This window comes from Saccostrea echinata, unplaced genomic scaffold, assembly GCF_033153115.1.
Source record: "Saccostrea echinata isolate AGI-Se365-2 ecotype Australia unplaced genomic scaffold, CSIRO_AGI_Sech_v1 ptg000001l, whole genome shotgun sequence".
Lineage (NCBI taxonomy): Eukaryota > Metazoa > Mollusca > Bivalvia > Ostreida > Ostreidae > Saccostrea > Saccostrea echinata.
The window spans coordinates 8853565-8870237 of NW_026889750.1; the positions used below are offsets into that span (position 1 = coordinate 8853565).

Genomic DNA, 16673 nt, shown 5'->3' on the forward strand with positions numbered 1-16673 from the left:
TCATTTTATTTTAAATAAAAAATTCAAACATAGATAAGCTGGTGTATGCATATGTATCTGATTAAGTTCAGTTGGAGATTTTTAAGGCATTGAAGGTTGAAATAATTTGGTAATTGGTCAGTTCGTGAAGCGTTAACTATTGTTTATATATACACTAGACAAAATTGCTAACGCGCCACTTGTTATTCTCCTTTAATTAAACATTGGCCTAATCGGCACTAGTATATCAAATATGCCATCTTTCCTAATACAGTGGAATAGAAATGTCTTGGTGTCATGACAAGACCTTTAAATGACCTTCTTGCCTAAAACAAATTGCCCAACGTGCACTGCGAACCGTTTTTGCCCAGATATGAAGTTGGTGATTACCGATGGTGGTCAGTGAGGTTCTAACAGAAGCAGTCTCCCAGTTAAAAATCAAACAATTTACAGCAATTGACTATCATATCGCCTAGTAGTCATCCCGTGCCTTGGTGTCCATACCCAGTCCAGCCGCGGATCCAGGAATTTTTCCGGGGGGGGGGGGGGGGGTCCACCCCAGTCAAAAAAATTTCCAACCCACAAATTTCTTGACAAGCAAATGAAAAAAAAAAGAAAAGAAAAAACAAACAACGTAAAATCCATTTCCCAAAGGTGAAAAACACTTATTTCGTGGTGGTAATGGTTGAGTCCACGTTTTCTAGAGGGGGTCCAAATTCATTTTTTATTTGCTTCATTATATCCTTTTAATACCTCTGCAAATTCCGGGGGGGGGGGGGGGTCCGGACTCCCCCGACCGCCCCCTCCTCCTCTAGATTCGCGCATTCAGTCCATCCAAAATTCCGGTTGCCCCAATTTTGTGGAACAATCTTCAAATTGTTGTTTGCTAAGTTTTTAATTAGTACAAACATAAAGAACACAAACACAAAGAAGAAATAGAAATTTATTCCACCAAAAGTGTGAGCACGAATTTCATTTTTTCTATGGAATGGTTACGCTTCAATTAAGATTGTAGTTATTTATGAATGAAGATATTTAAATGCTTCATTTTTTACTGTGGTAACAATTTTATAAATCAAATACACCATAAGTTCTGAAAAAGTAAAATAATAATTTTCTTGGGTGGAGTGGAAACAACTTTGTCTAGTGTAGAAGTGATTGATGGCGCCATTGTCCAGCCTATCCAGTATTTTATTTCTTGAATCACTCATGAATAATATTTATGAAATCACTGTTGAATATTGTAAATGCTATCATGTAACTACTTTCAAAACCCGTATCTTATCCCGTCTATACTGTGTGGCGTGCAGTGGTCGATCAAATTATATTTTAAAATGAAAATTGCAAATAAATCGATAGTTCTGATGATGATGATGACAAAGCAAAATGAACGTTTGACATCTGGTCTGAGAAATTATTTATGTCTCTAATATCTCACGCATGTCTCACAGTTTTTTTTTATTTTTCCTTGCTTATTGAAATTGAAATAGAAAGTGTTCTGATTTAGGACCCAATATAGCCTGCACACTAAAGAGTTCCGAGGTATTCTTATGCAGGAAGAGTGATCTGATCTTAGATCTTGAATAAATTAATTTGAAACCTACAGTGTTTCACTTGAAACCTGTTATCAATTCAAGCGTTCTTCACATTTAATTAGACCAATTACTAATATGTATGCAGACCTGTAGGAAGCAATTTCAGTTTTTTGGGGAAGGGGGGGGGGGGGGTCGAACATAAATTCTTGACAAGCAGGCAAAAAATGTCATAAGAGATATTTTTGTTTTCTATAGTATATGTTAAAATCATTGAGAGGTTACAAAAGTTTTTTTTTCTATATTTGAAAAAAAATTATATATTACGAAATTATGGGGGGGGGGTACCTAAAGGTTAACACCCCTCCCCTGCCCGGTTCTTACTCGCCTGATATGAGTAGAGCTTACTTGAGAAAATAAAACCTCCTATGAAATATGTCAAGAAAGTATGTATTTTTGAAACGATTATCCGATTAATCGGTTGGAACGGGATGCGGTGAACCGATTGGCTAATCTGTATTCATTTGCAATCCATATATACTTTGATTTCATTCAGCTTGGATTTTTCATCGTTTATTACCACTTGGTTCCACTGGGTCTCTTGAGTTTGTTATCATTCTTTTGATGAAAAAAAAAATTAAAAAAAAAGCTTCCGTTTAAAACAGGCGTTGCTGGATGTGAACTGTTCCATACGTGTAGACCGCGACTAGCATCAAACAACATTCAACTTATTAATAAAAATATTGCATAAATTTCAAGGAGGGAAAATCAAGAGCACCGATAAGAAGTCTGTCGATATACAACTTAGATCCACTCATCTGAGGAAACATTGATTGAGTTGGAAGCACATTGTACATAGAGACGTACTCCAGCTTTATAAAACATTCCCGCTTCATAAAACATGTATAGATATCGGTCGTTATAGTTGCTGAGGTGTGGGGATAAATAGTACCTGGTAAACTAACTCAGTGTAGATTACATATGATTGCAAAAGAAATTTGGAAATTTGAAAAAAAATATTATTGGATCATTAAATGAATCATGTCTTGATTTATTTGAAATTATAGTTTGAAATTACTAATCAAGTTTATTTTTTATCTCCTCGTTTTTATGTACATTTTGTTTATTGGGGTGGGGTGGGGTGGGGTGGGAGGTTTAGGGGGTTGAAAATGAGGCAAGCAAATAGAAAAATGACAAGCGTCAAATGGCGTTACATGTAGCTTTTTCGACAGGATCTTACATGTAGCTATTTCGACACTGGTATGGTGATTTTTTTTCCGGGGATGCGGGTGGGGAGTATAAATATAAATTTTCATAAGATATTTAAATACTTGTATTCATCCATTAGCCTTTTGATATTGTGATTTTTAAAAAAAAAATATTTGAGTATATCATAATTAACACCCCCCCCCCCCCCGTTTAGTATAAAACAGCTGTTTCAATAATCAATTAATTCTATTAAAGCTTGATCTATGCTCTGTGAGATTTTATTTGCGCCCATTCCGTTCGTTATGTGTGTGTGTGTGTTTAGTTGGCACGGGTTACCTATCGAGCTAATTACACAGCTTTAAGTCATATAAACCTGTATATTCATGTCCATTGAAAAACTCCAAACAGCTACCCGGCATTTAAACCCTGGGTACTCAATAACAGGAGATCGAAAGATCTATAGATTTTTAAGTTCGAAATTCCTACGTTAAGGTTTTTCCGAAGACGTCAAATATATATTTGTATGACGGAATAAGTTTGGTTTTTTGAGAGAAATGACGTATGTATTGAGGTAAGAAATTATCGTATGTAGGAATTGTAGAATATTGAGGCATGAATATACAATGTATTTTTTGTCAAACTTCCAAGTCTAAATAATTGACCTACATTTTATAAGCGACTTATGTTTCTTGTTTTGAATTCTCGAACGAATTAATTTCATTTGTAAAAAGTGAATAATTGCAACGTGATGTCAATTTATGTCAATTTATATTGTAAAAGGGAGAAAGGCCAAATGAAAGAAAAGGTAGGGGGTGGCGGCATTGCAATGTGCAAAAGATTACATTTCGTAATACCTAATGCTGTGTCTTGATTTCATATAGTCTAACATCATGGTTTGTGTATTTTACTAATCAGAGATACATTTTTCCACATATATTTGATTAATTTTAAAATACTAATATGCTTTTGACCCCCCCCTTTTTTCTTTAAATCGTGGAACAGCATCTCCAAAGAATCAATAAATTTAATAATTAACGAAGAACATCCTTCTTTATTTCTCTAGTTGTTAGGAAGTGCACCCGATAATGTTGGGTAAATAATAGACAAATCATATTGAAATATGGAGTAAAAATTTTGTAAATTCAAAATGTGCAACATGACATTCATGTTATAAGGATTCTTCTGCATTACGGAATAGTCTACACTAATGGCTTTCAAGTATATAGATCAGGAAATACAACACAAGAAACTTGTACCATTTTGGATGTAAAATTCATGCTTTTTACAGACAGCTATGCGTTTAAAACGTTGCATTATTTTACTGTTTTGTTATTCTTATTCAAAGAATTTATTTTCTTATTTTAAAACATATCATTCCTATTCGAAAACATACGATTTCTATATATCGAATATAGGAATTGTGAGTTTCGAATAGGAATGACATGTTTTTCAGTAGGAATAACATGTTTATCGAATATAAATCCTTTAATTATCGAATAAGAATGACAAAATTAATGAATATATAGGAACCACATGTTTTCGAATAGGAATAACGAATTATCGAATAGGAATCATGTTTTGTATTAGGAATTACAACTTATCGAAAAGGAATGATAAATTATCGAATAGGAATAACATTTTTTTCGCATAAGAATAACAATGTATTGAATAGGAATAACATTTTTATCCAATAGAAATGATATGTGTTAAAATAAGAATAACAAATTTTTGAATAGGAATAACAAAAAGTATAATAATGCAATGTTTTACATGCCATAGACAGCAAAAGTAAGGTACCTTTTAATTGCAATTGTAATTTTTCCTTTATTGAGCTAAACAATATTTTACCTCACAAATTTCTGGGGACAAATTTTACAGGCATTCATCTCAGATATTTATGGACAGTCCCCCCCCCCCCCGGGTAAAAAAAAATTGTATGTCTTTTTTTTTCATAAATTATTCTTCTAGTACGCATTTACAATGTATTCCATAAGGAAAATCAAAAAAATAATGTAGAATTAACGTTTTGCTTATAAATCATACCCGCGATATTATAAAATACAGCTCTATTTTATAGTTGGCCAAGTTTCTCTTCTTCATTTTTCCGATTTACTTTTTAAAAAACATTTTTTTGTTCCAATAAATATTTGTAATATATGATAACATGTGTATTTTGAAATCCGAGAGCTTAGTGTTGATTTGAAGCAATTAGAATCCTACTCCCCTTTTTTTGCATCGAATGATCAAGTTAATGATAATTAAGATCATGTTAATAGTAATTAAGTCTTAAAACGTAAATTGAACGGAAAAAACCCTCTAAAATTTCCTGAATTCTTATACTTTGATATTAAGTTCAAATATTCTTTTTTCATTCTACAAGATTTAATTAAAAAAATACAGAAACATGTAAATGACAATCGTTTATTATAATTTGGAAACAGGTATGTAGATACTTTATTTAAAAATCATCAATTTATAAATCAGTAACAAATACTAGTACATGTAGTTATCTACTTAAAGTAATGTAAAGAATTACAGAAATTAAATGGAGTTACTGTAATTACAGCGATGTTTAATTATGGAAGAAAACAATTAATTAAATAGGAAGTTCAACACCTCGACATCAGGATCCATTCCCGGATTCATTGGTGCTCGTACTGAGCACAGTAATAAATATTAATTAACAGATTAAATATATGCAGAGTACTTATAACATCTGCGCATAGCCTCTGCTTTATACGTTTAAGGATAGAGCGTTCTATTTAATTTGTGGTTCTCGAGTGAAACAGAGCATGTAATATTTGACCTCTTAACTTGGAATAATTCAACATCGCCTTAGGCTCCGTATATATATATATATATATATATATATATGAAGTAGACGAAAAACAGATTCCTCTTTAGAAAAATGTACGAAATGAAGATTTCTGATTCAGCGCCATCCATTTCAGGGATAGAAATTCGTGTCCAAGAAGAAGATGAAGAAACTTTAGAGAAACAGGAAGAGATAACGAGTGCCACCAGGTATTATTTTTTTCTTTTTGCATATATACCCTGTTAGCAGTGGACACACCTTATCCAAGTAACAAGTTTGCCAGGCAGATATGATGTTGTCAATGTTTATATTTAGTCAAATAGAATAAAAAATGACATACTCGTATGTGTACTACATAATAGATTTAAACTTTTCAGTTGTTTTTTTTAAATGAAAGATTACGTAATTCTTAAACAAGTATGATTTCACCTTTGTTTTTTTTCCTTTTTGAGTGAATTTTATTCTGTATTTATAATGTATACTTCAACCTTGTGTATATTCCAAATGCACAAGCTTATATTGAGGGATTTTTCCTATGCCACTTACAAATACTTAGAAACTTTGTCATAGAAAAAAAATCTTCCGCGCGCGTTTTAAGAAGCCTAGACTTAGGCACTTTACGATCTACTAAGCACCTTAATTTTATTCATAATAATACACATCTTCGTCTAATTAACTACAAATGTAAGGTTCATTTGTACATGTAAATTTTATCGCAAGTAGGAACAGATGACAACAAAGAACTTATAAGAAGAACTAGATTTTTTTTTTGATACATAGAGAATTTTTTGTCGGATTTTCTGTAATTTTGTTCCGCACTTTTGTTTGGAAGAAAGACAACCGTATCTTAACGAATTCACATAAAAAAAAGGAGAAACGAAAGTAATAACAAAATATCTCGTCAATCTGGTCTCGTATTAATAAATTCCAAACACGAGAAGCACCTCAAAGTAAAATGAAATACTCTAAAAAAAAGTCTTCATTGTACTTTCAATCGTCTCTATGAAAGTTTGTGTCCGGTAATGTGAGCATTTGAATCTCGAGTATATTTACATACATTTAAATCTGTCATATTAGATTCTGAAGATGTGCGCAATATTTGTAGAGAGGAACTTATGCGATTATTATATTGTAAAATGTAAAATTACACTTTTCATTTGAATTGAAATCTACTTGACTTTCAACTCTGATTTTAAAAGTTTAGTCTCGATACGCTTTAAAAAAATGTACAGTGTCTTAAGGAATAAAACATTTCAAAGAATTTTTATTTTCTGCCAGTCATATGAATCATTATAAATCTAGTGTTAATAGATTTCATTGATACTTGTGTGCTAGTATTCATTCACAATTAAGTAAGAGAATAACACTTTCCTATGGATCAAATTGACATACACTCAAACTGTAGAATATACCTTTAATCAACAGTGAAATTATAAAACAACAACATTAAAAAATACGGTAAAGCTCATAAAAATATTAACGTTACCGATACATATATTTTTGTTTTTGTAAACCGGTGTTTACATTACCATGTTAAAAGTACATTAAGAATAAATTCTAAAGCTGTTTGAACAGATTTTCGGGTGAAACTTTATTGTTTAAAAACAGAGAAATATATTTTTTCTTACACTAGCATTTGTTTTTTTTTTCTGGAACAAAAGTGCAGAGATGCAAATGGAAGTGCTAAGGTGAAGAAAATTTACTTAATATTTTTTTGCTTCTGTATGCTTTGAAAATTGAATTGACATAATATTATTCACAAGTAGAATTGCGGTTTAAAAACTTAATTTTTCTATTTTGAGCAATTTTGTTTACTTCTGTTGCTTGTTTGATCTGATAGTCTATCTTCAACTAAAAATGGTTATACACTTAAATTTTAATCAAAACATTGTACACCTTAATAAAAATTTATAATTTTAAATTTCATTATGCCCAGTAAGTTTTACATGCATAAAAGAAGACGATTTCATTTGAATTTAAAAATTTAAATTTGAATTTAAAAAGTGTTTGTAAATGAAATTGCATATCTTTTAGAAAGAATATACGAAATAACATGATTATCTTATTCAACGCCTTGAAAGGTTAATGATATATCAATAAAATGACTTTTTTGATAATCCAGATTCGATTATTAAAAAAAATGCTCATTCTTGAATAGGGTTGACTTCAGACTTCTTTACGATATCATAATCAGTATTAATGTTATTAAGCATTAAAAAAAAAATCTTGATTAAGCGTTGAGTAACACATGCGGAAAGAGACAAGCTCCAGACAGCTCAGTATTCCGTTATAACTCCATATCATTATTGGTAGGAAATGTAGTCCCGGTGAACTGGCACTGTATTTAGAGAGAGAGAGAGAGAGGGAGGGGGTGGGGGTGGGGAGATTACCACGTCGGTTAAAAAAAACAACCTACGGTTGTGGATGTTGGATGCCAAGAAACAGGTCAAAATTGAATCCATTACCTTTTTTAGCTCACCTGAGCTGAAAGCTCAAGTGAGCTTTTCTGATCACCCGTTGTCCGTCGTCCGTCCATCTGTCCGTCCGTCTGTAAACTTTTCACATTTTCAACTTCTTCTCAAGAACCACTGGGCCAATTTTAACCAAACTTGGTACAAAGTATCCTTGGGTGAAGTGGAGTGTAAATTGTTAAAATAAACGGCCAAGTCTCCTTACAAGGTGAGATAATCAAGAAAAGACAAAAATAGGGTGGGGTCATTAAAAAATCTTCTTCTCAAGAACCACTGGGCCAGAAAAGCTGAAACTTATGTGGAAGCATCCTGGGATAGTGTAGATTCTAAATTGTCAAAATCATGACCCCCGAGGGTAGGGCGGAGCCACAATAGGGAATCCAAATTTTACATTGAAATATATAAGAAAAATCTTTAAAAATCTTCTTCTCAAGAACCACTGGGCCAGAAAAGCTGAAACTTTTATGGAAGCATCCTATGGTAGTGTAGATTCTATATTGTTCAAATCATGACCCCCGGGGGTAGGGCGGGGCCACAATAGGGAATCCAAGTTTTACATTGAAATATGCAAGAAAAATCTTTAAAAATCTTCTCAAGAACCACTGGACCAGAAAAGCTGAAACTTATATGGAAGCATCCTGGGGTAGTGTAGATTCTAAATTGTTAAAATCATGACCCCCGGGGGTAGGGCGGGGCCACGATAGGGAATCCAAGTTTTACATTGAAATATGCAAGAAAAATCTTAAAAAACCTTCTCAAGAACCACTGGGCCAGAAAAGCTGAAACTTATATGGAAGCATCCTGGGGTAGTGTAGATTCTAAATTGTTCAAATCATAACCCCCGGGGGTAGGGCAGGGCCACAATAGGGAATCCAAGTTTTACATTGAAATATATAACAAAAATCTTTACAAATCTTCTTCTAAAGAACCACTGGACCAGAAAAGCTGAAACTTATATGGAAGCATCCTGGAGTACTGTAGTGTTAAATCTATAGCAAACTAGCATGGCGCGGCGCCATGCCCTTTTTTTCCAGCGCCATGCCCTTTTTCTGCTTGCCAAAAATAAATAATATGCCCAACAGTGGAGATTGACTAGCTGCTCTGTTTATTCAGTGCATGCTGATTAGCCCTTTTGTTTATTTAATGTATACTCAAAGGTGTGAATTCACGGCAGGAAATTACTTCTCGCTTGAACGCACACAGCCACCTGGTCAGGTAACATGCCTCAGGCTGTTAGGGTATAGGAGATAACATGAGAAAAATATCATTTGATTGCATTGAATATGCAAGAATTAGCCCAATGTCTAAGATATATGAACTTGTGAATTAAATTAATTAAGACAGAATCGTTTTTTTTTTAAAACTGAAAGTAGGAAAAAACCATAGTTGATGGTGAAAAGTGTAAAACAGTCTGCTCATTTAATCTGAATAAACTCAACTTGTATTGCACCAAAACTGAATATTATATGAGAAATGGGCTTGGAAACAACAAAGTATGAAGTGAATTTCTTTGAATGATGTTTTGTTCTTTTAGAGTTGACACCCTGAGGGTCAATTAAAAGCATTTAACAAGATTTTCAAGATTTGCTTCATTAAAGTTTTAAATTTTTTTTTTGTTTAGATCAAAATTTTCACATGATAATATTGATAGATTATTTTCCAAATAAAGAAATTGCCAATAACAATTATTTTCTAAGTAACCCCCCCCCCCCCGAAATTTTTTTTGTTTTTTGCATGTCATACTCCAATAACACTATTCCAAACAGGAAAAAATCCTGGGATGCCTCCAACTGATAATTCTTGGTGCATGCAATAGCTAGATTCACACCTATAATAGTTTTTAAAATAACCTAATATCTAATTCCTTGTGTAAAAAATTAAATGCATATTTTTTAATTGTCATGTCAGTGTGTGAATTGTATTATGTTGTTTTTTCTTTTTTAAAATTGAATAATTGAAAACAGATTTATAAATTTTATTACCTTTTAATTACTTGTATACAATGTAAATAAAGATTTTAGTATAATAATAATAATTAAAGTACATAAAGTAAAAGTTTATAATTGCAAAGGCTCGTTAAAGAGTGCCCCCATGAAAACTTGTCGCAGAATAAAGTGCCCTTTTGATTTTTGGATTACCATGCCCTTTTTAGGGTCTAGATTTAACACTAAGTAGTGTAGATTCTAAATTGTTCAAATCGTGACCCCCGGGGTAGGGCGGGGCCACAATAGGGAATCCAAGTTTTACATTGAAATATATAAGAAAATTTTTTACAAATCTTCTTCTTAAGAACCATTGGGCCAGAAAAGCTGAAACTTATGTGGAAGCATCCTGGGGTAGTGTAGATTCTATATTGTTCAAATCATGACCCCCGGGGGTAGGGCGGGGCCACAATAGGGAATCCAAGTTTTACATTGAAATATATAAGAAAAATCTTTAAAAATCTTCTTCTCAAGAACCACTGGGCCAGAAAAACTGAAACTTATATGGAAGCATCCTGGGGTAGTGTAGATTCTAAATTGTTAAAATCATGACCCCCGGGGGTAGGGCGGAGCCACAATAGGGAATCCAAGTTTTACATTGAAATATATAGGAAAAATCTTTTAAAATCTTCTTCTCAAGAACCACTGGGCCAGAAAAGCTGAAACTTAAGTGGAAGCATCCATTGTTCAAATCATGACCCCCGGGGGTAGGGTGGGACACAATAGAGAATCCAAGTTTTACTTTGAAATATATAAGAAAAATCTTTAAAAATCTTCTTCTCAAGAACCACTGGACCAATAAAGCTGAAACTTATTTGGAAGCATCCTGAGGTAGAGTAGATTCTAAATTGTTCAAATCATGACCCACGGGGGTAGGGCGGGGCCACAATAGGTATATTAAAAGGGGGGAAATCTGGTAAAGAACAGCATGGCCAAAGTTACTCAGGTGAGCGATGTGGCCCATGGGCCTCTTGTTTATTGCTTGCAAGAAATATCAAATTATCAACATAATTTTTCCTATTAAGATTGTTTCTTAGGCATACAATGAATGAGTCTACGCTTTTATAGTACTAACTGTTTAATTTACATCATATGTAGAATGTGTATTGCTTAATAAAAATACTTGTAACATGCAATTGTAAATATTTCCAAAGTAGATGTTTTTTGGTTGGTTTACTTTAATTTGTTTTATTTCGTTTTGTGGTTTGTTTGTTTTACATGTAATTTGTTTTATTTCACTTTGTTATTTTTTCGATAAAACTTTCACAAGCTGTTTTAAAAGCATTTAAAACAATCAACAGATTAAATGGTCGGGGGGGGGGGGGGGAGTTCATAAATTAAATGTTACCTCTCTTAGATAAATCATAGCTTGACTTTTCAATTCAATCCTCTGTTAAGAACACAAAAAAGAAAATCCATAAAATTCTATTATTTGAAATAATATTTTCATTTTTTGTTGCGAAGATACATTTTATCTTTGTTATTATTTATGTTTTACATTCTTATCTTTTAGATACTAGTAATATGCGTTTCTTTGACTTGATTAATACGGAGTCAAATAATGAAGCATTTTGAGGAAAATTGCTTTTATTTAGCTTATCAAATTTGAAAATCTTGTTAAAAAATAATTTCTTTTAAGTGAAAATGATGTTTGTTTTGTTTTTATTATTAATCGAATTAAAGATTCCACATTCGTTTTACAAATGTGCTTAAAATGTTTCGTAAATGTTTATAGTAACTTTAACAATATTTGATGTGTGTTATCTTAATTATGTAATATTTTTAAATTTCATTCGTTTCCAATTATGGTTTATCAACATCACTTAAATATCTTAGTGTAAAGTTTAAAATTAGCTTTCTAACTGCATACATTTCTATGGAGATAAACAAAACACAACATGAAGTATACAATTCAAATTATAATTTTTAATAACTATAGACTTTCATGTTTCAAATGACATTGAACAATGTTAGTTTCATTTCACCTTTTTTTTTTTTACTTTTCCACTGACCGATTAGCACTATAATTGAGAATACATATAAAGAGTAAATAAATATTATTTTGGTGTCTATTTCAGAATGGCTGAAATTCCAGCCTATCTACTGAGGCGACCAAGACGCCTCCAGCAAGCTGAGCACAATGCTGAAGTCACCATAGCAAACGAAAATTCTGGGGGCGGATCTACAGAGGACGGAGACTTTAAACAGCTGAAAAAAGTCCGAGAGGTAGTACTAAGTCGATATGTTTGTTTTCACCCTGAGGACTGAATAGTCTACCAAATGAATAAGTTATTTTGAAAATAACCAAATTAAAGACATTTTTTTGAAAATCTTTGAAAACAAAATGATGATATCAACATAATGTAATTAAATTAAAGTCCAGATTTTGTCTTTCTTAGAGGCGAAAAAAGGAGAGGCAACTGGAAGAAGAGAACGAAAATACGGAAATCCAACCTCAGCTTATAAAGCCTGAGGTGCGAAAGAACAGAAAATCAAATGACTCAAACGGACCTCGGCCAATATCCTCAAACAGACAAAAGAAATTCGAGGATCTCCGAATAAAAATGTTTAAAACCGTCATCGAAGGCGACGAGGAAACACTCACGCGTTGTATTGAGGACATCAATATAAAAATACCATTTTCCGATGCTGTTATGACTAATCCAAAAAATAATGAGAATGTTTTAAACTATGCTCTTTCAAATCACCAATTCGATAAAGCCAGTCTTCTTATCGACAAAGGCGACGAAACTTTGCTGCAAAACGCCTTTTCAGTTAGTTCTACAACAAAGACAGCTTTACTGCAAGTGACCGAGGCAAATCAGATTGACCTTGCCAAAAAAATTATCTCTCGTTTGAAAGACGTCAAGAAGGCCATGACAGCAAATACTAAAATAGAGATGACCGACCAACGTCCGCGAGAATTTCCCTGTCTCCATCTAGCAGCCTATTACGGCCATACTGAACTCGTAAAATTTTACTTGGAACAGGGTGAACCATATGGAATTACAGTTGATTTTCCGAATAAGAAACAAGACACAGCGTTATTGTGGGCAACTAAATGCGGACATAAAGACACTGTATCTTTTCTGTTGGAAAAAGGCGCAGATCCAAACAAGGGGAATGATAAAGGATCGACAGCATTCTACTGGGCCATTCGCTACGAGCACACAGAAATAGTTCAACTGCTTTTAAACAATTCACACAAGAAAGTAGATATCCACAAGGAAAGAAAACTAGGACTTGTTGCTCCAATAGTTCTAGCCTCAGCTTATGGTAACCATGAAATAGTCAAACTGCTTTTAAAACACGGTGCAAATAAAGACCATGTGATCACCGGAGGTCAGACACCACTACACCATGCGTGCAAAGAAGGACACATCAAAGTTGTTCGACAGTTGTTGAGCTACAAAGCAGATTTTCGCCGACAAGATGAAAAAGGGGACTGTGCAATTTTACTGGCTGCAAGATACGGTCACGTGAACATAGTGCGAATTCTTCTAAATCTTGGAGACGATCCAACCCGCCGAAATAACATGGGTCACGATACTTGGCACTACGCAATTAATAGCAACGACTTATCTTTGTTAAAGACACTTCTGGAATATGGCACTGCCCCAACAGAGAGAGAGTTCCAGGTTTCAAAGGACCCCTCAGGGCGACCACATTTTTTCACAGCAGCAGCTCATGGCCACGTCGAGAAGATAAAATACTTGTTCCAAGCTGGCCATGATCCAAACGATCGTGATAATAGCGGAAATACTTTTCTTCATTATGCAGCGTCATTTAATCAAAGTGAGGTGATTCGGTGTTTTCAAAAGTATGTTTCTGTGGATGCACAGAATGAGAGAAATGAAACATGTCTCCACATTTCTGTGAATGCAGGGTTTGTGCAATGTACCCAAGCTCTACTAGAAGCAAACGCAAGCACAAATATCAAAAACCACCGCGGAGAAAATATACTGCATATAGCTGCAATGTCCAAACATACTACACCAGAGGTTGCTAAAATGCTGGTAGACCACACAATAAAAACACACGACTGGGAAAGTTTAAATGCAAAGGATAATTTTGGAAATAACGCTCTACATATCGCCGCCAAATTTGCTAATCCAGATGTACTATGGGAATTTCGTTACCTAAGATTTAAGGATCTTGACGAAGATGGAAACACACCTTTACACGAGGCAGTAAGGAAAGGAGAGGATTCTGAGGGTCTAGAAACTATGCTGGACATTTTCGAAGTCATGGATCGTGATGGAAATGTGAATGAGCCTAACAAAAAGAAAGAGACAGTTCTGCATTTAGCCGTATTAGAGGGCTACCATAACACTATTCGTCGTTTGGTTTATCTAAAAGCCGATCTTGAGGCACAAGATCAAGAGGGAAACACAGTTCTTCACAAGTTGATAACCGCAATAGCTAATGACCCAAGTAACACAAATCGCTACTTGAAATCTTTTGAAGTCATTGTTGATGAAGGTTCACGATGGTGGTGCTCAAAGAAGAATTTGAAGTTCTTCGATTTAGGGAAAAATATGGCAACGAGATTAAAACGCCAAGCCCTTGTGTATCTGATGACATCAGTGAAGAACAATTCGAATTACACGCCTTTAACTTTAGCATACAAACTTGGGGTCCACGAAATACTTTCTCGATACTTAATGATAGAAAACATCACTCTTTTTCACGAAGGTGATAATATTTTATTTGATGTTACAAATATCACACCTATGACCGCTGAGGATTTAACCCAGAAATATTTTTCTAGCAATCCTTCTCGCAAAATCCAGTCTGACATACATATAACAGGATTGGAAATTCTCATGAAAGGAGCAAACAAAGAAAGAGCAGCTCGAATTCTGGACATTCCTCCGATGAGAGAGGTGGAGAAATTGTACAATGTACTAAATGCTGTCACTTTCACCGTGTTAGTCATATTGCACATTGTATATATGAGTCTCTTTAGCTATACAGGCTTAGAAATATCCAAAGAATTTCGCGAAAACCCGATCAACATGACTACGGATAACTCGGTATATATCCTTACGTACATTGTTGTTCCAATGGAGCCACTCATATTTCTGTTGTATTTTCTTTTGACGGTCATTTCTACAATCAGGCGGAGGGATTTTTCTAGCCCTTTGTCACGACTTCTTCCTTTCCTGTTTTATATAGTCTACTCTGGTCTGGTCATAGCCTGGTTGGTGCTAATTACAACCCAAGAGCGTTATCAAGACTACGTATTGGCCCTTTGCCTCGGGTTAGGTTGGGTGTATACAATCACGTTCACTCGAGGTTTTAAAGCCATCAACTACTTCTGGAGAATGATATTGAACATGATTGTTAGCGATGTGCGTCGATTCCTTATAGTCTATGCTTGTGTTCTTCTGGCTTTTGCCTTTGCTCTCCATGCACTTTTTCAGATATCTGCCTCAATTGCAAACACATACCCAACGTTTGCCGATACTGTCTTTCTTGTTTTCAACATCATGGTTGGGATGGGTGAAATATTTGATGATAATTTTGAAACAGGCATGACTGACGTCGGTCGGACGACCGGGTTTATCAAGGTTGTGTATGTTGTCTATTTAGTGTTGGCTACCATTGTGCTACTGAACATGCTCATTGCAATGATGAACGACTCCTACTCTCAAACGCTTGCCGTTCAGAAATACCATTGGCGGGTGGATTCTGTGCAAATTGGAGTAAGCATTGAGAGGCTCCTACCGTGGCTTCCAAGGATGTTCTCCAAAATACAACACCGTAAAATACCAGGTGAAGATGAAAAATACGAGGTTAGGAAATATTACGTTGTACTTCCTCAGGCACAGTATGAAGCTAAATATGGCCGACTTGCTGGTACTGAAGAAGGCCAACAGAAGGACCAACTTCGGGAAGATCTGATGAGTATCAACAATAAAATGGAGGAGACCGAGCAGCAGCTCAACGCAGTTAAAAGTAAATTAGAGGAGGTGATGTCCATGATGAAAAAGAAGGAAAACGTTTAGTGATATAGGCAGAAAAAAATACCAAGACTTTTGCCTTTACTTTTTTGATGGAGTATTTACTAACCACTTAGTTTGATATTCGTTATTTATTTATACAAACGCATTATTTATTTTTTTTTATGAATATAATATGCAAATTTATATGAATATTTAAATGAATAAGACTTTGGACTCAGTACAACGAGATTCCCCATTATTGCTTCTTCTACATTGTTACCATTGATGAACAACAATAATCATTACTCCATTCAACTGTGATAGTTAATCTTGTATGTGATATATGAATCTTTTATCCAAAAGCATAATTTACAAGATATATTTGTATAGTTTACATTTTGGCAATCAAATTTTTAGCTTTCTTATAAAATTTGATAGATTTTCTTTCAGAGTCTGTATTTTTCAGCAGCTTATGTATTTTGTAGGCGCAAGATCCAAAACCATTGTTTAGAAGTGATATTACCTGAAAACATTTGTTAAGTTTTTATTAAATCATGATAAAATAGAGATTTATGTTCTTTTTTGGTCAAAGGGGCATATTTGTTTTACATCTGTCAGTAAATCAGTCAGTATAAACAGTGTTCTAGCTAGAATTTGAAAGACAGGGAGCCAATGCTGAAAAGGGCACTTATCGCACTGATTGATAATTCAAAAAGGGCATTTCAAACATGTAAGAG

General features: G+C 34.0%; 2 protein-coding genes across 2 annotated transcripts in view; both read left to right on the top strand.

Annotated features, from left to right (window-relative positions):
• LOC133184776 (uncharacterized) overlaps positions 1–16673 on the top strand; it is a 232884-nt gene that overhangs the window by 32232 nt on the left and 183979 nt on the right. The window lies entirely within an intron of this gene.
• LOC133184735 (ankyrin-3-like) lies at positions 5623–16096 on the top strand. The gene is made up of 3 exons (XM_061319810.1): positions 5623–5744; positions 12067–12214; positions 12388–16096. Exons 1-3 carry the CDS (start codon positions 5629–5631, stop codon positions 15997–15999), a joined length of 3876 nt encoding a protein of 1291 aa, XP_061175794.1. The 5' UTR covers positions 5623–5628; the 3' UTR covers positions 16000–16096.